The sequence below is a fragment of the Bombyx mori genome, chromosome 12 (genome assembly GCF_030269925.1).
Source record: "Bombyx mori chromosome 12, ASM3026992v2".
In the NCBI taxonomy this organism is placed as follows: Eukaryota; Metazoa; Arthropoda; class Insecta; order Lepidoptera; family Bombycidae; genus Bombyx; species Bombyx mori.
In genome coordinates, this window is record NC_085118.1 from 8362304 (window position 1) to 8389154 (window position 26851).

The window sequence follows — 26851 nt, forward strand, 5'->3', positions numbered from 1 at the left end:
AGGGTTATGGATGTCTCTTAAATATATGTATGTGTATAATAAAAATCTTACATTTTAATTTAGTATTATAAAGTCTTTGCAAACACAAATGGACACAAAGAAAGTTTTTATTTAAGACGAACACAAATATAAAGAAAGAAGGAGAAAGTAACAAGAAATAGATAGTCCAAGCAACACAAGCGGTACACGAAACAAAAAGCAAAAATTATAAAAGGCGTAGAACAGAAAAGATAATACGGGATGCGCGCTCGCAAGTCAGATTTCGACTGGTGGCGTTGGATCGGTAAAAATGCGACGACCGGTTCGTCTATGCACCGATGTACTCGCGAAATATTATCGCCGCCGCTATACTGCAGTTATCGCCCGACTTTGCTTATGAATTAAATTTTGTTTAGTGTAAATAATGTTTTGTATGATTGTGTGATAAATGAATGTGTTGATATAAAATAAAGTATGTATGTGTTGTTGTGTAGTGTAATTATAATAAAATATTATAAAATAAATAAATACATGTGAGTCACCCACATACATTTATTTCCGTTATCTGGTACCTGTAACACAAGTTCTTTACGAACTTATCACGGGACCAGTTAACGTGGTGTGATATTTATTTATTTGTTTATTATTTATTTATTTGTTGAGTACGTATTTCATTACAAAATTGGTACCCGCCTGGGATTCGAACATCGGACGTCTTCGATTCGTCGACGATTCGGACGTCTTATCCTTTAGGCCACGACGACCTACAACGACGGCTTGGAAGCTCACGTGTCAAGATGGGTGGTACCTTTAACGTTGTTGATAACCATATAGCACCGTATGGTCCGTGAGACTGTTCAGCAATCTAAACAATAAGAAAACGAATAAAATTCAGACCAGCAAAATGCAATTACATATTTGTGTAAATAATGATAATAGACATTCGTTTGCAGTACTCTCATATTAAGATAATTGAGATTTCCACCTCGCGTCTCAATGGACTCACATGCACATGACGAATTTTATCAATTTCGGTAACAACTAAGCACGAGGTGAACCCTGAACTTATCTACACATATAATGTAAATAAAAATTGCACATAATAAAGGACATTTATGTAAAATTACGTATACAAACAAAACAGAAGGCTTAGGAGTAACTTTAATTAATGTTTTGAAGGAAACAAACTATCAGAGCTACGTACATTTTCTTTTAAGTCCTCTTCTCCTTTGCTTGTTTCGTTATAAACAAAAATCAGTCTTAAACTCCAATTGAACCTATTTTTTCCCACAATGGTCAGTTTAGATATTTTTATTCAATCTTCAAAATGACGTATGTACCAATAAACTGGCAAATAAATTTAAAATGAAGAACCAAAGCCACGTAAAGGCTGCCAAAGCGCCTTACCTGTTCCTTAAGTACTCGCACCTACATTTATTTTAATGGAGGCCACTAAATCTATTTGCTCTCAACACTTGAGAATTACAGGTCCATTAGAACGATTACATTTGTAGAGTATTTTCCGCCGACCTCCTCCAGCGGCTATTTAAATTGGGACTATCACAAGTAAACACTCCATAATTCCATTACTGGCTGTGTCCTGAGACATTTTATATACAAACATGATCTTTTTTTTCTAGTAACGAAATAAAAAGCAGAATTTGAGTGTTGATGTGTTTTATTTAAACTATTTCAATAATTATTCACAGATGATTTAAAACTTGAGTAACAATAGAATACAATGTTAGCAAATATACATAAAAATATCTAAGCTAAACGCTTGAGGTATTCAAAATAAACAGTACAAATTTTATTATTTTATAAATTTCCTTTGAACCAAGTTTTCAGGACTCGGCGGTTGAAAATAAATTACTCTTCAAAAAAGTAATACCTAACGTGCTTGGAAGCGGCATCGAAATATTCGTCATGGGGAAGATCCAGGGCTGATAGAGCAGAACCAAAGTAATGTCTCGTGAAATGCAAAGCATCCTGGGGACGAAGTAATAGAAGTGCTTGCAGATATTCCCGGATGGTGTTAGTGAGCGAGCCACTCTCAGCTATATAGCGGCCGCCTTCAGAAGTCCGTGCACTCTGAAAATACAGTGAACCCCATTGTATATCCTAATTTAAAAAGCACTTAGAATGTTTTACAGTAAAGATAAATTTTAAAATCATCTAACCCGAAACTCTTACAAAGCCATTTTGAACTTTCATATTTTATATTATAGTATTACTAGCTGTACCCGTCCACTTCGCTGGGCATTTAAAACTAACGTTATTATTTCTCACCCCCACAAAGATTCTCATCATTAACGCCCCCGCAATTTGGTGTAGGGAATCCAACACTCATATAAATATTAGCCTATCCATTATGTACATGTATTTTCTACATGGAAAACAAGTTTCAAGTCAATCGGATGCATGGTTCGGTGGTTATAGCGGAACATCCGTAAAAACCACTATAGATTTATATATTAGTAGTATTCTTATATTATGTTTCCCTTGTGATGACGCATTATTCATATAGCACAGACGGTTAACTACTACTACAACGTTTCTTTGTTAATAATCACATTAAGTCCCATGTACTTCTCTCATCCAAGAGGTCGCTGACCTGAGAAGGCTACATACTATACTTGTACCATGTGTGGTATCTTGGTATGGTAGTTTAAATAAGCAGAAAGAACCTGAAATGCATTTCAAGGTCAATGACCACAGCAACAAATCGTTAAAGCACCTTATAGTCCAAGTAATCAGATAAAAGTTGAAGATCTTCTCGCCACTTTTCACGCAAAGGAGCGTGAGGCTCGATCTCGTCCCTCTCTGGCACCACACGCAGAAGTGGATTCAGGTGTAGTATACAATTATTGTCAGCCCATTCGTGACTCACTGTATAGCCTGTACAAGTGCATTTTGACGATCAATATTCATTATAGACTATTTCGGGCAGATTAAAAGATTCTCAACAACACAGGGTCTGTCTGTGTATCTAATGATAATCGCTGAATCTTTTTGAACATTATTGTCAGCCAAAATAAAGCATAGTGAATTAAAATCTTAAAGGGTTAAAAGTTTTTTAGATTATTACAAGTAAAATTTTGTAGAAACTCTATTATTATTTCTATTACTGTGTATTTAAATATAAAGTTTTTGTTTTCCAGTCCGTAATGTATATAACGGGAACCTCATAAGAGGACCCATTATGTGGCATGTCCCATATCATGCTGCATAGTGATACGGCATGAGTGTTACGTCTGGCTGCCTGCCTGAGGTCACCTCACCTGTCAAGGTTAATATAACCCTCACTGGGTTATATCAACCTTTTTTGTTTCTTTTTTATTTCTTTTTTAATCCATTCGCTTTCGACTCTTAAATTCAGATTTCCAAAAACCAAATGATACAAACGTAACATTTTATTCGTGTTTCGGTATTTTTATAATAAACTCAAAATACTAAACAACAAACATACCTCTTAAAGTTAGAACAGTTAAGGTCTGATGAACATATCCATTAGGTTCAATAATGTGTCGTTCTACTTTAACAACAAAAAGCGGTTTCCCGTTCACAACAGCTTGACTAACACCCTGACAAACCTAAAACACACAGTTTAAATACATTAATATAATGACTCATGATGACATTGAGACTGGACATTGAGAGAAAGTGAGAAAAAGAGGATAGATGCTCTCGAAATGTGGTGCTGGAGAAGAATGCTGCAAATATCGTGGTCGGAGTTCAGAACGAATCAGTCAATTCTACAGGAACTCGGCATCAAACAGCGACTATCCTCCATCGTTCAGGGTCCCATTCTCACTTTCTTCGGGCATGTGTCGCGGCGGAGTGACGACTCAGTTGAGCGTCTTGTGGTGCAGGGCATGATAGAGGGTGCAAGACCGCGCGGCAGATCACCGTTACGATGGACCGACCAAATAAAGGCAGCTCTAAACGGTCCCGTTAACGGGTGCACAAGAAGGGCTGCGGTACGCGAGGAATGGCGACTTCTGGTGAAGCGCACCACCAACCGAAGTGGTGACCACGACCACACGACTGAGAAGAAGAATATAATATGTATATACTTAAATTCATATAAATATTTTACGTTAAACTTTAAGTTCCACTTGTACCACAACAATTCCAAACTATTTATAATCCATTAAAGGATTTAAGATTAATTTGTAACGTGATTTGAGATCTATCTCGTTTAATCCCTTATTAACCTCATAGACATCAGATCAAATAACAAAGCCTCATTAGTAAATCAAATATTGGAATTCCTAACGCAGCTGAAATCGATCCGAGTCATCATTTACAAACCCCTTATCTATTTCGAAACTCGATGAATAGTTCTTTCAAATAATGTTAGTATTATTTATTTAAGGCCATACACAAATTGAATACTCATGTATTCATATTCAGATTGTATATACATAAGTATTAAGGATCTTTTGCATGTTCAGCTCAGTTTCAAACCATAATTTCGTGGAGAGCTTATAACAAATACAAAAAAAAGTACAATCAAAGCTAAAATACTTTTACGGTTTAATTTTTACATTGGTGGTAGGACCTCTTGTGAGTCCGCGTGGGTAGGTACCACCACCCTGCCTATTTCGGCCGTGAAGCAGTAATGCGTTTCGGTTTGAAGGGCGGGGCAGCCGTTGTAACTATACTGAGACCTTAGAACTTATGTTTCAAGGTGGGTGGCGCATTTACGTTGTGGATGTCTATGGGCTCCAGTAACCACTTAACACCAGGTGGACTGTGAGCTCGTCCACCCATCTAAGCAATAAAAATATATATATATTTAATTCGCTTTTTTATTGTCCTTGTATTGACATTGATTTCCAACAATTGAAATACTTTACAGTATCCGTGGTCACGCTCAGTATTCCGTGAAATCACTTTTTAATTATGTTTCAGAGTCGAGAAAACCGAAGAAAATACAAAAATAAATGCACTTTATTTTTAGAGACTTACGTAAATGCTTTCGCAGACTACACCATTCATTAATACCGTTTCAGTTTTCACGTTTCCTCTATAACGACGTAGTCCAAAATATCGCAGTAGTACAATATTAGCACCCTCAAGTAAGAAATCTTGCGCAGCTTCAAACGTGTGATACAACCTTTTCACAACGTGCTTGTCGCCGCAAATACGTGTGACTTTATTGTAGTAACCGCTCTCACAAATGGCCATGTAACTTCGTCGTTCTTTTATGAGACCCTTTCTTGCAAAATGCCTAAAATTAATGTATTACATGATTGAGCAATTCAATACTCGTAACAAAGGAGAAGAAAACTCTAAATTAAAGTCTTACTCTGTTCTGTTTTCTTCCATAGTATGAAGATTGCAGTCTAAAATGCTCACCAATTTTGAACCACATTTGGCACCTTCTTTTGATGAATGTGATACCGTTTGAACGAGAAATTTACCTTTATCTTCTCCTAACGTTTCAACGCAAATACTAACGCCTAAAAATATAAATCATGAGGTATGAAACAAATAAAATAACATTATAAATATTCATTATTACATTACTGAATAATCCTAAGTCTGCTGTTTTGATTTTAGGGTTTCATAGAAAATTACCGTAAAAAAAATATTCGTCGTTGACAGACATTTCACAGATCCTTTATATACTGTCGGTACTATGTACCAGTATTATCAAATTTTACGAGGAAAGGCTCTTAACGTTTAGCTAAAAATTACGATAAAACTAGGAGCAAAAATGCACTATGTTGATATTTTGTATATTTCTTTAAATGCAAGATATTATCAATTATATGTGATTTAGTTTAATAAGTAAACAGTCATATGTTCATGGTTAAATTCGTCGTGGTCTTAAGGTACGCGTCCAATGGCCCACGCCGGACGCACCGCACGCAACGGATTTTATTTTGCTTTGTATTTTTTGCTTATAAATGCCGACGTTCAGTGAGGGCGGCGCGGATAGTGAACGAAGCACTATGTAAAATCATTGTGTAACTGATTGAATGATAGAATAAAATTGTGTAATAAAAATTAAGCCCGCAAAAATTATAATTTACGTAATTACTGGTGGTAAGGCGTCCTGTGAGCCCGCAGAGGTATTTACCACCACCCGGCCTGTTTCTAATAGAAAGCGACAATGCGAAAGTAATGGATGGCAGTATTTACGTTGTTGATGTCTATGGGCTCCCGTAACCACTTAATACCATATGGGTCATGAGCTCGTTCTAGCCATCGTATCAATAAAAAAGAAATAAAAAAATGTTCCCATTGTCAATTTCCGCATTCCAAATTAAAAAAATGAACTTTGTAATCAAATTTTATGTGGAATTTCGATTGTGCTAGTTTTAATTACGCCTTATTTAAACTAATCACTGTCAATAAACGTAGAGAACCCTTCCAAGCTAAGAATGTAATAATAGTGAAGGTGAATGGGTGATTTCTTCGGTTTAATAATCGTCGGTTTATGCATTAATCGATTTCGCCATGATTTTGGAATGATTTAGATAATTTTTCTTAACTTTAACTTACATATTTATCCTATCGCAGATACCTGCTAAGATATCATTATTTTAATTTAATCACTGAATTTTTATATAAGGAAATAATTTGTTAAATAAATAAACTTTACATAATTTAAATACAAAAATAAGGTGGTAGGACCTCTTGTGAGTCTGCGTGGGTAGGTACCACCACCCTGCCTATTTCTGCCATGAAGCAGTAGTGCGTTTCGGTTTGAAGGGTAGGGCAGCCGTTGTAACTATTCTTGAGACCTTAAGAACTTATATCTCAAGATGGGTGGCGCATTTACGTTGTAGATGTCTATGGGCTCCAGTAACCACTTAACACCAGGTGGGCTGTGAGATCGTCCACCCATCTAAGCAATAAAAAAAAATACATGTACATACCTCCAACGGAACTGCAACAATCTATAGAGGCTTTCGCAATCTTCTTTTTGTAGGGTGGAGCAGTAACCCCGTGAATTGAACAAGCATCTTCATTTGTTTTTTCGTCATGAAGGCCTAATATTTCAATTTTCTCAACAGATGGTTCTTTATAAATAATTTTGTCATGACGGTCATATGCGTAATCGAAATACGTATGTTTAGGATCAACATCGTGACACCATCGGTAACCGTGTTTACCGGCCCTAACTCGTTTTAGTTTTTTAGGTTTTTCTGTTTTAGAATGACAAGAACAATCAGGTTTTTTGTTAGCTCGCATTTTGTCAATACACACGCATAGCTCTTTTACTTCTTTATTAGGTACAGTATCACAAATACAAGGATCAATGCAATCGCATGCAACAAAACATTTACAATTCTCAGGATCGCCGCAAGAACAATCTTTGACCGGAAAACATTTACAATCATCTTGTTCTTCATTACAAGTGCAATCTACTTGGATTGGGCAGGCACAAATTGACTTGTTGTCATCGGAGTTACATATTTCTTCTTGGCTGGAAATAGTTTCACAAGAACAGACTTTTTTAATTTCACAAATACATGAATCTTCTTTGCAAATACAATCTTCACCTTTGCGGCAAATACATCGGGGCTCCGGTTTCTTTTTCTGGCATTCACATTGCTCTTCAACATTAGAAAGATTTGTAACTATTTGAGATTCTTCTTCGTCAGTACATTCACTGATGGCCGTTTTCTCTGAATAGGTTTGCGTTTTGTATTTACATGTACATTTAGGGCTGGGAAACTTATCAGAATGGCAAATACACGGTTTATCTATTTGATCGCATGTACAAGTAGGTTGCATTGTAAAATCAGGATGACATAGGCAAACGTTACTGCCCTTACAAGTGCATTCTGTTTGTGGTTTCCCGTCATGACAAATACAAATTTCAGTGAGTTTTGAACAAGCACATTCCTCTGTTGTTTTAGCTCCGCATCTGCAGGGCAATTTTGTATAACAACTGCAGCGTCCTTGTTTGTCGATACTACATGAACAATTTATGTCAATTTTAAAGGTTCGATTTATTTTCGGAATACCATCGACAGTGATTAAACTAGCTTGACTACTTCGTTTAACAGCTGGTTTATTACAATCGGGAAAAAAGTAGATATGAAAATCATCTTCTTCTTCGAGTAATTCTTCCTCCTTTGTATCCTCTTCGATGTGATCTTTGGTTTCAAAAAGAGTTGTATCCTTTACTTCTTCCGATATTTCGCTTTCGGTAGCATCAAAGCAAGATGACTCAGAATCCGAAAATAAATCTTCAGCTTCATTTTCGCCTTCACAATGACCACAGCTTATTACCAAGGTCTCAGCAAAACAAAGCTCGGATTTAAGCTTCTCATCTATAAATTAAATTAATAATAATCAAGCTTGTTACTTGTTATTTTGATATAAAACATATTTGCAAGAAGAACACCCAGCACTTATAACCTAGGCATAATTTATAACTTTTACATGAATTTACCTAAGGAAGTAGTAACACGATAACATAAAAACAATATATTATATCTACAAAATAATAGTTCTAGGAATATTTCTTGTTTTACAGGCTTGTAATTTGCAGTTATGGATGATCAATTTAAGTATTAAGTTACAGATTTTTAAATAATTTGAAAAATGCCGGCAATGCTTTATGGATGATTTCAATCTGTAGGATTTACGTACAAAACATAATTTTATCATCATTAGTTTTTTCCATTAAAATTCTGAAGCAATGAAATAAAAATTGTGATGAGAATCACAAAGGTACCCTCTTACGTACTTACTCTTAGGAGTTACGTCCTACGTAAAACACCCAACCCTGTTTCCATCGGCTTGTAAGGAATGATTTAAAGAATATGTGTAGGAATGCGTCACTTCAGGCGACGTACGTACTGTGGTGGTGCAATTTTTTTTGCGATAGCACAATATCAACAAATAATTTCAGGTATTGTCTGGATAACGAGCTCTCAGGATTCTTACGTTTCGTAAAAGACAATATCTAGGTTGATGTCAGATAAGCTATTTTTACTTGTTTCTATTGTTTAAATGCATGAACGAACTCACGGCCAAATTCAAATTACCTGAGCCACAACACACCACACACGAACGTAAGTACCAACCGTGAAACATGAGGTCGAAATCTCAGTTAGTACTTGAGTAACAAAATACGCAATTTTTTAAACATAATATCTTAGGTAAGTATGTTTTTGTCATTCATGTAGTCGTCGTGACCTAAAGGATAAGACGTCCGGTGCATTCGTGTTGAGCGATTCACCGGTGTTCGAATCCCAAGCTGGTACCAATATTTCTAATGAAATACGAACTTAACAAATGTTCGCGATGGACTTCCACGGTGAAGGAATAACATCGTGTAATAAAAATCAAGCCCGCAAAATTATTATCTGCGTAATTACTGGTGGTAGGAACTCTTGTGAGTCCGCACGGGTAGGTACCACCACCTTGCCTATTTCTGCCGTGAAGCAGTAATGCGTTTCGGTTTGAAGGGTGGAGCAGCCGTTGTAACTATACTGAGACCTTAGAACTCATATCTCAAGGTAGGTGGCGGTATTTAAGTGGTAGATGTCTATGGGCTCCAGTAACCACTTAACACTAGGTGGGCTGTGAGCTCGTCAACCAATCTAAGCAATAAAAAAAATAAAGGTCAGTAGATAACTACATACAGACTCAATCATTTTTTATTTCATACTGGATTTACTTCATTCGAACATAATTCGGTTAAAACGCTTTTTCGTTCATCTAAAGTAAATCAATGATGTTAGTGATGTTACCGTTACGTTACCTGCTCTTTAGACAGTTGTAGAGAAATGCAGGTACTAACCAATTTCAAAAGGCAACTGTGTGTTTAAATCTATTAGGGTTATATTGGAAGTTGACATTTTATTTTTTTAGCAAACTTTTTTAGTGAGAAGTGATTATTGCTAAATCATCTCCAAACTGCAACTGTGTATTAATTTATGTTTAAAACGAATACTTCTGTAAGTGCGAAATTACGATACTTTGATTATTTGTTTTTTTTTTCTTGTCAAAAGAAACAATTTTTGACAATATCCGAGTACCTATCACGGTTAACTCAAAAAAGTTTCAGACTTCAAAAATATGTTCTAAATACATCTTCTCAAATGACTTTATGCGTGCACTGCCGAAGTCACATCAACATTATAATTTTTCATAAAAATTATGAATATAAATTAAAATAAGACATGACTTATAGGTCTTAGTTCTTCTTCTTCTTCTCCATCGCTCCCTCATTGCTGAGGATCGTGACTCCGTTTTAGCTTGTCGACTGTCAGCCTCCATCGGTTCCGGTCAGTTGCCTGGTGTAGTGCAGCGCTGAGTGGTCCGCTGGTTTGCTCGGAGATCTGGTCGGACCAACGTTTGGGGCTCCGGCCTCTAGGACGTTTTCCTTCTACTTTCCCAGTGACCATCAGACGTTACGTTAGTTACCAGGTCATAAAATCCCTAAAACACACAAACACACAGATTTTGACTTTTGGCGGGAACGCGAAGAGTAAAGTTGTGTGATTTGTTTTATTTTGTGTATTTAGTGTTTCTTCGGGTTTAAATGTGTAATAACGGTGGTTTATTAACTGTTTAATATTTGTGAAAGTGCACAAATGTTGGAAAATGAAACAAAGCCGCTGAACGTAACTTCTCGGGATCCTCCAAAAAGTACAGTGAAAAAGTCTCAGTAAATGACCACCATTTTACTAAAATTATCTTTCATCCCATATAATCTCATTTCATTTCATTACATTTCGTGTTCATTGCATTTTATTTCAATTTCATTTAATTTCATTCCATGCCATGTTTCATATTAATCGACTTAATTTCATTTCATAAAATCATTTTTCATATACAAAAGTTTTCATTAGAATTAAATTAAGATTTGACCTAAAAGTCTTAGTTACCAGGTCATAAAATCCCTAATAAAAAAACACACACACAGATTATACATTAATTTTTAACAGATTGACAGATGATGTGGCCTAACGTTTTGTAATTTAATGTTAAATGAATTTATTAGAATAATGAGAAAATGACTGTAATAAAATTTATTTTAGTTTTAATATTTATAGCTCCATCATATGGTAGAGTGCCTGATAAAGTTTATTGTTTAGATGAAACATGCAGCAGTAAGTGATTTTTGATGACAACTTGAAATTCGTATATTCTGCATGCATTTTAATATTATTAATACATTAATTGACCGTTTTAGAGCCACTTTCAAGAGCCAAAACTTTGATAACTTACTCAAGTGCGGATCCTGACCACATATCCTATCGTAATAATGCTGAAGCTCTGGTGTTTATGAAGTCAGCTGGAACAAACCCTGAGCTATGGTTTGCAAGTATTGAAGGTAAAGCTGGCTTTGTGAACTCAAAATTTTTAAGGGAACAAAAAGTATTTGAAAAAAATCCAAAATTTGTAGTGCCAACAGAGTCATTGATACCAAAAATTTCCTTTCAACCTGATAAAGTTAAACAACCCCATGAAGTGGTCGAGGGTACCACACTGTACACTACGGAAGCAACAGTCAAAGATATCAATACAGCACCACAACCTGCATCAAGTTTACCAAATGAAATTAATGAAAATTTAGGTACAATTAAACCAGTTGACAATATTAACCCAAAAAATGTTGATTTTGAAAACATTAGAGAAGTCAACAAAAGGCTCTTAGATACTCCTAATTTTCCTCAACAAAAAATACCAAATGTTCAAGAAGCACAAGAGAATATTCAGAAAAAAAATACAATTGAAACAAATGTTCGATTTGAAAATGTACCAAATCAACATTTAAATGTTCATAAGGATGTCAATGTTCATAATCCAGAAACAAAAGATCAGAACTACTATAAACAAGTAAATTTGAATGAAGCAGAATTACAGAAAACAAGTGAAACATTGACAACAGTTCCAATACAAAAATTCAATGAAGAGAATTTTCATGATCACAACATTTTGAATGAGAAGTCAGTTCAAAAAGGGCATGAGCAGCATGTTAATGATTTACCTATTATAGAAAATAGTAGTCCTAACGTTCACAATAAAGAAGTTTATAATGAGCCTCAAATTTCCATCTCTCAATCTTCATCAAGAAGTGGCAGTGAAGGAAATATCCCTAATACAGAAGGCATTATTCATCAAATGCTAAACGATGAAGTCCCAGAAAGTGAACAAAATGTTTCAGTGCCTTCAAACATGAATAGAAATGAAGATAGTGATAAACATGCAAAACAAGCAGTAGCAGATAGTACTGTAGAAAATACACAACAACAGAACAATGTGTATAATAATAATCAAAAAGGGCATGAGCAGCATGTTAATGATTTACCTATTATAGAAAATAGCAGTCCTAACATTCACAATAAAGAAGTTTATAATGAGCCTCAAATTTCCATCTCTCAATCTTCGTCAAGAAGTGGCAGTGAAGGAAATATCCCTAATACGGAAGGCACTATTCATCAAATGCTAAACGATGAAGTCCCAGAAAGTGAACAAAATGTTTCAGTGCCTTCAAACATGAATAGAAATGAAGATCGTGATAAACATGCAAAACAAGCAGTAGCAGATAGTACTGTAGAAAATACACAACAACAGAACAATCTATATAATAATATTCCAAATATAAATGGGGAACAAGTTCAAAAAAACCCAGAGCTCCCATTAGAGACAAACAGAGAACAAAATAATTTCTTAGACCAACAAAATCACCCAAACGAAAAATTAAATAAAAATCATTTTGAAAAAAGTACACCTTTTATGGAAAACCCTTCTAATATTTTATATGACAATACTCAAAGTGAAATAAATAGGCTGACAGAAACAATTAGTACTAAGACAGAGATAGAATCCGAACGAACTTTGCCCATTGTAAATAGATCACCCAATTCTGATAATGTTGTAAACTATGAAACAGGAATACCATCTACTCTTAGTGTAACAGAGAGAAATATCGAAATAAATAACCCCAATACAGGAATGCCTCCAATTGTTGAAAATCCTAACAACATAATTCCTAACATAAATTTGAAGGAAATACAATTGGAATCAAGGGAGGTACCCTCAGTAGATAGATCTCACAGTCCTGAATATGTCTTAAACAATCAAAACGAAAATATACGAACACCACCCCATCCAGCTGAAACACAAAGATATTTTGAAACAAATAATGCCATGACTGAAATACCTCCAGTTGTTGAAAATGTTAACAATATTGTTCATAATGCGAACTTAAAGGAACAACAACTGGAATCAATACCTCCCTATGTAGACAGAGCTCCCAATCAAGAAAATGTATTTGTTGATGTGGCAGAACAATTAAGAACACCACCTCCTCCATATTTGAATCCCATAACTGAGAATTATCAACAAGATCATTTTGAAAATCCCACTACAGAAACGTCACCACTTCTATTTAATCCATCCACATCTGCAATACCCGATATTTCCATAAATGAAGAGCAACCATTAACAACAGAATTAAATATACAAACAACAACTGAAGGTTCAAAAGAACCATTTTCAGGCATGGATGAGAACACAAACATTAATCAGGAATTGCAAAGTAACCAGGAAGTTGGTGATAAACACTCCTACTACACGGAAACTCCTGTAGATATTGAATATGGTAACACAGCAGAGTCAAATTTACCAACTAGTGATGAATACCAGGTATTTCCTGAAGAAACCACTAAAGGATGGTTTGCTTCCATTTTTGACACATTAGCTGGTATGTGGACCTCATCATCTGATGATCAAGACATTTCAGATAATACTGAAGATAGCATCTATGATGAACCAAAGACTGACAATGCTGAAGAATTTTCTTTTATAAAATACTTAATACATAGTTATTATTCAGTGATGGGAATAGATGAAGAAACTCGAGTACTCTTCACATCTGCAGGTGAGTTCAACTTTATTAAAAGCTACTTGAACAATTTAATGAGTGAATAATACATGAATAATCACTTTAATAATAAGCATTTCTCAAATTGTAAATAGAACTAAATAGTTCTAATTATCTTGCTTTTGCTAAAGTCCTAGATTCCCAAGTTAGCCAATTACTGTCTCATAAAAATAACTTTGAAATTAAAGTACTGTTATTTCAAAATTATCTCTTTCAAAGTATTATGTTATGTAGTGGTTGGTAAATATAATAGTCCAGATTACTATAAATTTATAAGCTTTGAAACATCAGTGGCCGAAAGGCAACTAACTGATCCAGCATACTTGAATCATGCAGTGCTACTATGCTGAAATTCAAATCATACAGGCAGGCAACAATTTCTCATTTCTTACACACATTCACAAGTGACTTTCACAAGAAAAACTATGTGTTATCAAAATACTGGGAATGGGTTGTAACTCCACATACGAGAAATAAGTGATATTTAATCCATACAGATTCAAAACATGTCCTGCAACAAAAATTCTAGATAGAATTCGAGGAGTGGAAAAGATGTATTTACGTGCAAAAATAAAGAAATACAGATATTGCAATCCCAAAAAAAATGAGAACACAAGAACAGTATCATGAGACGAGAAGTTTGCACACCTTGATTACAGACTATTATCATCCCAAATCCTCTGGCTGAACTATATACATTCTGCTAATTACAACTGCTCACTACAACATTTTGATGAAACTTCATCAAAGTATAAAAAGTGTCACACGAGTAGTTTCAATAAATTTCTGTTTGTCATTCAATTACCGATGATCACAGAGCGTCAGCATATTTAATTCATTAGATTAAACAAACTAGTTTGTTCTAATTTAATTCACTAATGAATTATTTTAAAATATGATTACAATAGAATATAAACATAGTTTAAATAAAAAAGCAGAATAGTACAATAGCGTAACATTATCAAGAACTTTTTTTGAGATATCATATCAAAATTTCGAAACATATGCATAACAAACTTATCGACGTGTTTCTTCAACTGAAGTACTGCCACATAAGCCTTATCAACTTTTTTCATCAATAACACTTACTAACTGATAATTTAAAATACTATCGAAATTTCACATTTTATGCACATGTAGTAGCTGCATACAGGAGTTTAACTCTTGAGTAATCTGCCATAAAAATCTTTATGAAAAATTTCAATAATATCCACGAAATTTTCCAGGAGACGCCTGCTATACAGAAAACTACTGTGATGGGCAAAGTAACACAAATAAAAATCGATTGTTAACATTCCTCCTAACGACAGCCAGCTCTGTTCTTCTGTTCACATTGGGATATTATTACATCGACATAAGGAGACAGGATGGTAGGCTTATTGGAACAATCAATTCTTTGCAAAGAGATTTGTTATTTACTACTAAGGTCAGTGAATTTTATGTAAAATAGACAAATATTGACTTTGCAATAGTACATAAATAATATAAGAATTAGGAACTGAACATCATATTATCATGTTCATGTAATTTCATTATATTTTTGTTTCTAAATAAACTAAAACTATTTTAAATAACTACTGTTATTTTTAAAAGCGAAATTTTGAGTAATATTAAGTTTACATCTTATATGGTATGTAACATATTGTATAGGTATAATACACAACAAAGACACGATTTTGGATCCTGATTACAGAAATTATAAGGTCTTTGAAATAAAGCCGTAAATTAAGACAGACCTTGGATTAGTAGGAAAAGTTAGTGTGATATGCATGATAGAAAATACCATGAAGAAATTTCTGCTCTGGATGCATAAGCGAGTTCTAGAACAAATCGAGTAAGTTGTTAGTACAATTTTTTTATTTTTTTATTCAGGAGTGTGAGATTTTAAAAGAGGAGCTTTCGACTACTAAGACGAAATTAGCAGGGATTGAAGACAACTCATTTGGCATGGACGATATGGTGCAATCACTAAAAGAGGAAATCAATGAAATGAAAGCACAGAACGATAGGCTACGTCATTCTCTGGACGACAATGAAAAACTGTTGCGAGTATCCGAAAATACTGCCGAGGAGCTTCAGAACACTCTCAGCGAAGTGGAGAATACTCTCAGTGAGCTTTTGGCTGAAAGAGCTAACTTAGAGGAGCAAATTGCAGAAATCAATGGTAATACCTCCTTACGTATTACCACTTTAATGTAAAAATTAATGCTTTGAAAGTTTACATAAAAAAAAGTTTTATGGTAAAAATTGGACGAGCTTGCGATCCCGTAATAGTTTGTTAGAGCTCATAGACATCACAACGTGAATACCATGAGACATTCAGTGGAAGCTTAAATAGTATTGTAACACAGAAATACCACTCTTCAAAACGGAGCACATGATTGTTTCCCGATTAAAAAGGTAGGATGGCATAGTAGTCCATGCATTTGGGCGTCATATCCATATAAAATATTGTAATTTACGTTTTCAGGAAAAGCTCAAGCATTTGAAGAGGAATTGATCACAGTAAGTCGAGATCGAGATAACTTCCAACTAAAATATGTATCGGCTGAAACTACGTTAAAAGAATCAGAAAAACAGGTCAAAGAAATAGAACAATTGAACAAACAGTTATCAGAAACTAAAAACAAAAACGAACTACTGCAACACGAAATAGATGCTTTAAAGGTAAGCATTTTGTATCATTTGCTTTGTATTATGGGGTATCTTTTAGTAGATCATACATTTTATACGGTAGCATTTTGTACCAAAACTTAAGTCCCAATTGAATATTTTCATTTTACCTTCAATAGCTATCAGTTTTTAGAATTAGTATGAAAATTTGAAATGGATCAAGAAGTAAACCTTGATATCAAATAATTTCAAAAATACTCAATATGTATGTACTCTAATGTGCATTCCATCCAATCCATATTGATCTCTTGTATTTTTGTTAATTTTTTGTTAATTAATTCCTCCATTTTTGTTAATTATGGTATACGATCTCAATATTTCACCCTTTTTTTTTTATGGATTCTAATCTCGTTCTATTTACCTTTTCATAAAGGACGTGTTTTGTTATATAGCTTATATTAATAACACGTGCTTGTTGACAGGATGCATTAAGGCAAATGAAACATGATCCCTCATCGAACGTCGATGTGGCTTCACTTATCGACCACGCTGAAATCAAAGCCCAACTATCCAAAGCTTTAGTAGAAAGAAATAATTTAGCCAACAAGTATGAGGTAATGCCAGTTATTTTTTGACAGCTTATCAGTTTACGCATTGTAAGGCATCTTGTAAACTGACACTGGGTGGTAACCCCACCCTGGTTAGTTCCAGTTTTAATTATTAATGTAGAACAGCAGTTATACTATACAATTGAGATACAGACCTCACATCTCTTGGTGGAGACAAAATTCACGTTGTGATGTCTATAATATGCTAGAGCCCATAGACATCAGAATGCTATCAGAATAGCAATTTAATTTTGAGTCATGAACTTGATCACCTGTGTATGCATAAAAAAATGTTATAAATTGAACTAAAGATATCTGTAAGATGAGCGATTAGTATCAAAGTCATTGTGCTTACAATGTATGTCATCATCATAAAAAATAACAATTTATAATATTACTAGCTGTACCCGCCCGCCTCGCTGGGCATTTAAAATTAACGTTATTATTTCCCACCCCCACAAAGATTCTCATCATTAACGTCCCCGCAACTGGTGTAGGGAGTCCAACGCTCATATAAATATTAGCTTATCCATCAAGTACATGTATTTTCTACATGGATACCAAGTTTCAAGTCAATCAGATGCATGGTTCAGTAATTATAACGGAACATCCGTAAAAACCACTGTAGATTTATATATTATTAATATAGATATTGATACATAACTTCAGGGTGTTGCGAATAAAACATGATGCACAACTCTTTTTTACTTATAAAATTAAATATTTTAAATTAACACGTAGGTCGAACAAAAGGAACGGGTTCGTCTCGATCAAGAACTGAAAAAAACTCAAGAGTCATTACATGCGACGAACCAGCAGGCTACAGAAGCCGTCACTAGACTTGAAGTTCTAGGAAAGTATTTCCAAGATCGGGAGAGCGAACTACTCAAGTATGTATTTTGTTATTATCACTACATAGTATAAAACAAAGTCGCTTTCTCTGTCCCTATGTATGCTTAAATCTTTAAAACTATGCAACGGACTTTGTTGCGGTTTTTTTTAATAGATAGAGTGATTGAAGAGGGAGGTTTATATGTATAATAACATCCATTAAATAGTGGAGAAATCAATAAATAATAAATGACAGTTTCCGAAGCGAAGCGAAGGCGGGTTGCTAATCATTGTATAAAGACAAGACGATTCACCAGACGGTTGGTTACCGTCGCTCGTGGACATCCAAAGCCACTACCTACTGCTGAGGACTCATTTGCAGTCATTTTACTAATTACTGACTGAATACTGATCACTAAAGCGTCTTCTAGAAAACAAAATGCTTTGTGTTCACATATATTATAATTAAGGTTTGAAGCTATTAATTTTTAGTTCACAAATCTACAGTACGCAGTTGTTGCGAATTAGACATAAAACTATATGTGTACTTCATTTCATTAATTTCAGCGTTTTTAATATTAGCAAGACGTAGATTTAATTAAAATAATATATAATAGTTTTAATTAATACTCAATCAGTTTTTATTGATGATTTTTTTTTTTAACATTTTAATGTGTTACAGGGAATTGAGTACTAAGGAATCATTGTGGCTGAGTAAACAGGGAGAATCTGCTAGCACCGTTGAGAAAATTGAACTACTGCAGCAAGAACTACAGAGATTCAAGTGAGTACAACAACACTACTAATATGTGTGTATCTGTTGTATAGCGTATCTATAAATAACAGTGAACGCTCTTTATTCGCGGGGAATAGGTTTGGTAGATATTCAGACGCGAATACAGAAACCTTGAATATGTAATGGTAATTTACATATATGAAATTATAGGGAATACGTTCCTATGTGACAAATTAAAAAAAACAATTTAGTAAGAAAAAAATTTGTAGTTTTTGACTATATACTTTAGGTGTAGTTGTAATAAGGTCTATTTTACTTTTTTATTAGTCCCATTTGACGACACGTTTACAAAGGATATTCGGATCGATACCTATATATTGGAATCCTTTTATATCAATGTGTCTGTACCGATGTACCGATTATATAATAATTGGGTCGTATTTTTTTAATCCAAGAATAGTGAAAACGTGAATGAAGGAAGCGTGATTAAGGAGCTCTTACACAAGAGAAAATCAGTTAGGTGTTGAACGTTAAAAATTAATTAACATTGTTCGGTTTATATTTGAAATCGTTCCTGGACAAGTGAACAGTTCATGCAAGTTCTGTGTGCTTAGTTGGAACAACGCCCCTAAAATATCCTTGGGCCCGTAGTCTGATCCCAACATCTGCAGATCGTCAAGTCCAACATACCCCACACCCCGGGGTGCGGGATCTCGTAGGAGGATCGGCCCCTGGCCCGAAAAAAAAGCGCCCCTAGCGGCATACGTAGGCAAACATTCCAACTTCATACAAATTTGAGTTGACGCTATCGAGTATGTTGGTGCATCCGCAGAGAGAAGTGCGACACGCTGAGCCGCGAGCTGGCGGAGCAGGAGTCGCTGCGGCGCGCGGCGGTGGGGGAGGTGGAGGCGCGCGCGCACACGGCGTGGCTGGAGGCGCGCGCCGCCCGCCGCGACGCCGACGCCGCGCGGGACCTCGCCGCCGCGCTGCGCCGCAAGCTCGCCGCCACCGCGCACGATGGCGCCCTCTCGCCGCATCACAGTAACCCCCCCTTACCATATTTACGGTAGGCAGCGGCTTGGCTCTGACCCTGGCATTGCTGAAGTCCATGGGCGACGGTAACCACTCACCATCAGGTGGGCCGTGTGGCTCGTCTGCCTAAAAGGGCAATAAAACAAAAAAAATAAAAAAAAATTTGGGCTGACGAGCCAGCGCTGATCCCCGCCAGCCAGAGAACAACAAACGCAATTATTTTTATTTATTGACGCCTTTTGAAAGTCGCTTTTTGGTGATGTTAACGAAACAATACTGTGCTAATTAGAGCTATCCATAGGTTGAAACAACTGAGTTTCTCATTGAAATCACATTTAAATAAAAAAATAAGACAATTGTAATTTGTACTCATTGTAAATTGATGATAAACTTGTGACTATTTGAAAATATCCGTAAAGGCTTAATTGAATAAAGGATACTTTGATTTTGATTTCGATTATCTACTGAGAGCAATGCTATCCTCAGCTCGACCTTAGGTCTAGAAAAAAAAAACAGTACAAGAAAGCAAGATTAGTTGTAAGTCTTGCCTCTGCGTATAATTATACGGACTGTTTTACAACACCAAATAAAGATTGAAGCTTCGACCTCATTGTGTCAAGATGGATTATGGCATTCAGAGTTTCGATGTCTATGAATACTGTTAACCACAAAATTTACATTAATTTAATAGGTAAGGTTAGGTTAGTTCTTTTAGAGAGTAGATTACAAAGGCCTCATGTGACAATGGTGTTTTTTTTTTACAGAAGTAGCGTCACCTCTGGAAATGAGCGAGAACCCGGTGTTGCTGCCGCCGCCGCTGCCGCCTTTGTCGTTCCTACCGCCGCCGCTGTTACCGCCCCTGCCGAGACCGCCTCCACTCGGCAGGCTACCCTCGCCTCTCCAACCTAGGTGGGTAGTCTGCACTGATACCCTCTCATACCCGAACCTGTGGACCGAATGGTAAACAGTCGACGTCACCCTACGTCATTACGGATCCTCCCGATACATTAACGGTGCTTTTAGGTACCACAAGCACCGGTCACTGTCCTCGTCGAACCCGTCGCTAGACGAATGGCTCGACGAATTAACCCATAGATACAGCCCACCGAGTTTCTCGCCGAATCTTCCCAGTGGATCGCGTTTCCGATCCGGTGGTAGATTCTGCGAAGTATTGCTCTTGCTAGGGCCAGTGTTAGTAACACTCCCGGTTTGAGCCCCGTGAGCTCACCTACACGTCAAGGAGAAGCTGAAATAGCTTCTCAAGGCTATCAGCAAAGGTAGGAAAAAAATTATATATAGGTATCCTCTTTACCTATGTCATAACGGATAGGCGATATTTTTAAAAATCGCCAAAGCGCCAAATGCCAACTACATTTAAAAAAAGAACAAGACCTGAAAAATTAAAAAAATAACTTTAAAAAAAAAATTTGCCAAACTACAGTGGAAGTCATTGTAGCCGTTTTAGTGACGCACAATGTTTGCCTGATTTTTTTATTTGTCATGATTTGTCTGACTCACTGACTCGGTAGTGCAGTAGTTAGCGCCCGTAACTATTGCACTGAGAGTCGTGGATTCGACCCCACATCTAACAAACATTCGTGTGATGAACAGGTCTCTTTGCTCTTTGTCTAAGTATATTATTGTAAGTATATATGTATTGCAGTCTTTGGTACCCATAACACAGGGAAGCCTAAATTGGGGCCGGATGAGCGTGTGTGATTTGTTCCAAGTTATTATTATTATTAATATTATTAAAAACTAGCCGTACTCGCCCGCTTCGCTGGGCATTTAAAATTAACATTATTACCTATTTATTGTCATTATTATTAAGGAGTCCAACACTCATATAAGTATTTTGTACATGGATACCAAGTTTCGAGTCAATCGGATGCATGGTTCAGTAGTTATAACGGAACATCCGTAAAAACCACTGTAGATCTATATATTAGTATAGATAAACGATTTGTTGTCAGGTACGGGGATCGACGCTACTCGCCGGACTCGCGGTACTCGCCGCAGAGGCGGTACTCGCCCGAGAGCCGCTACTCGCCGGAGACGGTGCGGTACTCGCCCGACAGCCGCTACTCGCCGCCGCCTCGCCGGTCGCCCTACTCGCCCAGACCCAGCAGACGACGTTCCAGAGATAGGTATGTTATTAATACGAATAATCCGTATGAACCAAGCTATAGTATAGCTATAGTCTAAGACAAACGTCTGAATTTATATTAGTAATCTGTTTATGTTGTTTGATAGTCATTCATGTTGTTTGATAGTTATTCATATTATTCATGGTATTCATATTCATATTATTATGTATATTTGTACTCGGCTAATAATCGACCGGAAACGATAATGATTCGAATAGACGTTAGAGTATCCTTTATTGTATACCAAAACAAAAACACAAATGCAAAGAACCGATACGTAAATATCTCAGAGACGCGTCGGAACGCTACTTTGAAAAAGCAGCGCGGCACGATAACCCTCTTATCGTGGCCACCGCTAACTACATATCCGTGCCAGGCGACGCGATGGGACGAAGCAAAGCCGCCGTCGCCCAAAATATGTCTCGTCGGATCCCCCGGATCTACTCTCGGTGATTTTAGGCTCTTCAAGCACCGGTTAACGTCCTTGTCGAACTCGTCGACTCTGACGAAGGTTCGACATGCAAACTAGCCCATAGACACAACCCACTGAGTTTCTCGCCGGCTCGTCATAGTAGGTCGCGATTCCGATCCGGTAGTAGATTTAGCGAAGCTCTTGCTAGGGCTAGTGTTAGCAATTCTCTCAAATCAGGCCCGTGAGTTCACCTACCCGTCCGCGCGAACTTGGAATCAATAGCCTTTTAGGCTACCAACGATTAGGTAGAGAAAAAAAACAAATGCAAAACATTAAATCCAAAACTACAATGGGCGGTCTTATCGCTAAGAGCGATCTGTTCCCGGCAATCATCAGTCGACAAGAATCATTTCAGTAAAGAAATTGGCCTCGGTGTACTTATCGGTTAAAAAAGAATATTTTTATAAATATATCCTCCTCCCTGCGTCGGATTCCTCATGTCTGAGGGTCGTGACCATCTCCACTCATCATCCTTCTCTGAGTGATGTTTCGCCATCTTCCTCTGTTCTCGGCGGTGTGTATAGCATCGTAGACTGTAGACTGCGGTACTGCGGTATTCAAAGTGGTGACGATTTGGTCGGACCAGTGCACTGGATAGCGGCCACGAGATCTTGTGCCTGCAATCTTGCCAGTTACCATTAACTTTTCAAGATTGTCACCACTCTTTCTGGCAATGTGGCCGAAGATTGCAAATATCCTCTTGAGGTAGATGGTAAAGAGCCTGGGTTAGATATTGAGCTGTTTTAATATGGATACGTTAGTCTGATATGCTGTCCATGGGAATCGTAACATCTTCCTCCAGCACTACATCGCAAAGGCATCAATGCGGTGGCGATCAGCTGATTTCAGAGTCCACGTCTCAGCACCATAGAGAAGGATTGAGAACACCAGAGTTCGTACAAGCCTCATTTTGGTTTTAAAAGATATTTTCCTATTTCTCCATGTTCTATGGTGCTGAGACATGACGCTCATTGATATGCTTATGGGTCGTCTGACGTCACCCTCACAAGACCCGTTGCTGCAGATATTATCGCCTAGATAGATAAAGTCATCCACTTTTTGTAGGTTGAGCGTGCCAGCTATAAATATACAAATATATAATGATAATATTGCTACTTTACCCATGTAATTAATTATATACCCATGAAACATAAATGATAGAGTTAACAGAATTGAACATGTTCAAAAATAGAACGATTGACTGCAGATACGAAGGTAGTTGTGGATCAAGGTCTCGTAACGCGCCCGAAACAGAATCCGAATACCCTTCGGACAGTCCATCAAGGAGCACGCGGCGACGGAGCAGATACCAGAGGCATTCAGGTAAACTCCACAAACTCTACTCTAGAACCGTAAATAAAAAAATAATAGTTTAAAAAAACTAACGAAATACGCTTTCTTAGAAAAATTCAACTAAAAAATAGAAAATAAATTTTAATAAAATCATGATTTCTTACACTATTCTTAATTCAAATTTATTAACATTTATTTTCTCTTTTTTAGTCGGATTTTTCTTCAAAAGCGATATTTTGTTAGTTTTTTTAAACTATTAAGTATTTATTTTCCATTTTTTAATTGAATTTCAATTTTTTCAAAATTTTTTTTATACATTGAATTGTCATCTGTCCTTAATAAGTATACCAAATTTCGAGTTAATCCGACGTTTTGAAGTGGGTCAAAATCATGTTCAAAGATTCCTTTACATACGTTTGAAGCTAATAAAAACGTATTAAAAAGATAGATATTCTTGGCGATATTTTTAATTCTTCTTTTTGTCCTTCTTTCTCCTTTTCACCTTATCCCACTAGGTGAGGTCGGCACAGCGAATTTTTCTATTCCATTCTCCTCTATCAGCAGTCATCTCAACACTGACTCCTCTTTCTCTCATATCGTCATTCGCACACTCCATCCATGTCTTCTTCGGTCGACCTGGTGGGGCAGCCGTTGTAACTATACTGATACCTTAGAACACATATCTCACGGTGGGTGGCGGCATTTACGTTGTAAATGTCTATGGCCTCCGGTAAACACTTAACACCAGGTGGCTGTGAGCTCCCTCACTCTTCAAACCGAAACACATTACTTCTTCACGGCAGAAATAGGCAGAGCGGTGGTACATACTCGTGCGGACTCGCAAGAGGTCCTGCCACCAATAAAAAATACAATGTCGTTTTTTTTTAAATTGATTTATAAAAATATAATGCAATAAGCTCATCACTGGACTAATGTGTTGATTTTTCAATTATAATAATATGTAATTTGGTTTATGTAAGTCAAGCAATTAATTATTTTGATGTCGACTCTTTTCAGGTCCCAGCTCTGGCTCAGGTTGTTCCTCGGAATCTGATAAATAAAATACTTATTAAAGTATTCATACAATAACAACACCGAGATCTAAATGTTTTTTAGTACTTAGAAAGAAAGGTGCGCTATGTAAGAAACTGGAAATAAACAACAACAAAAATTTACATTCGTTTCTGTTAATCACTACTAAAGGTTTTGATAAAAATTTAAACATTGAAGTGGTTCAGTAAAAATATTAGAGATTTGCTTCAATAAAAGTAAAAAAAAATTCCCAAAACTATTCACAAGTTTATGCATTTCTGTATTATATTATAAAAAGTAATTAATGTACTGCAAATTGAAATTGTTCCTAATGGGTAACCAAATATCCAGTTCAAATGTTATCAAAAAAAGACTTTTGGATCTGCGTTACGAATCAGAAATTGCGTGTACCGTCAGAAAAACAATCAAGAAATTTAGTCTGTAAATATAATTTATTTGTTCTTATTTGTGTCTGTGCTACTTACTGTAGTTATTAAGCATTTCTTATTCGTCGACTCTACACAGCTTCTTCACTGAGATGGCTAATGTTTCAGAATCATTTAAATTATATTTGAGAGTACTTCTGATAACGGTATGAACAAGCGTATGTAGATGTTGACGCTTAATTCCAAAAGGTCTTAACACCATTTGAAACGGAAAGTTATTTTGCATTTAATTTATTCTACAAAACAACATTGTAGAAACAAACAACTCATAAAAATAAATAAACAATAACAAAAATTAAAATTAAAATTGTGAATAATATGTATGTGTAATTCATTAAATTATTTACTTCTGTACATAACAATGCTATTATGTTAAACAATTTATAAATAGTATTTTTTTAGGCTCAATCATCTTATTCATAATGGGTTATCGGAGTTATATAAACCCGTTATAAAAATACGTCCGAAGAGTGTTTGTCATTTACAATATGGTCTTATTTATTTTCAATATGAATTTATTTCGAGAGTCATTTTATATCAGGGCCACAAGAGATCCAATAACGCATTATGAGTGAGACGATCACTCATTTTAGAAAACTTCAAATTTTTATAAATATGTAGTTTGATTTATCATATATAGGCTTAGTGACATGATTCTATTTATCTATCCTCTGTATATTTTATATCATGGGAAAAACGTAGACGATGTGTGTTTTAATATTCTTTGTAGATATAATAGAAAATAATTAAAAAAAAAAACTGCTTAACTTCCAAACAGACTGTATTAAAAACTGTACTATTTTTACGATAGATGTAATTTGATATAATATAGCAGGCCATTATTTACTTAACAATATTTGAATGGTAACAATTTTATTGGTTTCGAGGATGTGCGTACCATGCGGGTGAGTGATCACTGTTGTTCATTGACGTTACCAATGTCAATGGCAAAGCCAAACCGTTGCCAACACTGAATACTCTCCCCAAATGTCGGCGGAACAAGGACATGTTCTCGCTTTTTGGGGAATATTGTGGAGAGAAATTCATGCCGGATCTGTGTGTTTATGCGAGTTTTTTAAAGTTCTCGATAGTGTAAAAGTTAACCCAATTTTGTATGCAGTTGGAACAGCGCCCCTAGCGGCAAACGTACGCAAACGATACCATTCCATACAAATATGAGCTAACTTTTACGCTTTCGAGAACGTTAAAAAAACTCGCACTAAGCACACTGAACTATACGTGTCGAAAATTAACTCCATGGATCCCCTATGGATAAACGCAGTATTCCCAGGTAGTACGTGGAAACTCTGCTCTAGTGGCGGGCGGTGCGATTGTAAAAAGTTGGTGACTTTATCGTCGCAAACAATTATTTGCAATAAAATTAACATAATTTACGCCTCACACTTCGCGGTTTTTATTTTTAATATTCATATCCTATCTAAATTACTCTTAATTATTTAATATTAGAAATAGATCACGCTTCAAAGCTTTCAATACCTTTCTACACCTATCTCTTAATTTCAATATATTTATGAATTATTTATTGCCACTTAACAATTTATACTATTTCATTAATTAATGTTTCGCGACGTCAGGGTCATTAATAGGAAAAGTTTTGCAATGGTTCTTGTTATTTTAGTTCGTAATATAAATAGTTGTTATGATTAGTTATGATTTTAAATAAAAATAATGAAATTTGCCTCTTTTTTTTTAATTAATCACGAACACTATTTTAATTTTGTAAGATAATATTTCCACTAGGAATTTAAATTCAAAACTAAATATTGAACTG

The 26851-nt window shown here is 35.8% G+C and overlaps 2 protein-coding genes across 3 annotated transcripts; one reads left to right on the forward strand and one right to left on the reverse strand.

The window, feature by feature from the left end:
- Positions 1 to 1639: 1639 nt before the first annotated feature.
- On the reverse strand, positions 1640 to 9996 carry LOC101744949 (uncharacterized). 2 transcript variants are annotated; one of them, XM_004929445.4, is made up of 7 exons: positions 9755 to 9996; positions 6873 to 8276; positions 5294 to 5447; positions 4954 to 5215; positions 3449 to 3572; positions 2717 to 2877; positions 1640 to 2070 (listed from the first exon to the last, which is right to left on the reverse strand). In XM_004929445.4, exons 1-7 carry the CDS (start codon positions 9810 to 9812, stop codon positions 1849 to 1851), a joined length of 2385 nt encoding a protein of 794 aa, XP_004929502.1. In that variant the 5' UTR covers positions 9813 to 9996; the 3' UTR covers positions 1640 to 1848. The 2 variants fall into 2 exon arrangements, with proteins under 2 accessions (XP_004929502.1, XP_062527413.1); XM_062671429.1 differs by lacking the exon at positions 9755 to 9996 and adding an exon at positions 8700 to 8841.
- Positions 9997 to 10889: 893 nt separating this feature from the next.
- Positions 10890 to 24754, forward strand: Ser (Bm8 interacting protein; the record flags this gene model as incomplete). The annotated part of the gene is given in 14 exon segments (NM_001190840.1): positions 10890 to 11069; positions 11153 to 12109; positions 12428 to 13846; positions 15076 to 15275; positions 15722 to 16013; positions 16320 to 16516; positions 16945 to 17076; positions 17812 to 17960; positions 18584 to 18685; positions 19470 to 19678; positions 20434 to 20578; positions 21643 to 21816; positions 23496 to 23611; positions 24599 to 24754. Coding segments are annotated over 14 exon segments (4233 nt in total). The 3' UTR covers positions 24643 to 24754.
- Between the last annotated feature and the right edge of the window lie 2097 nt (positions 24755 to 26851).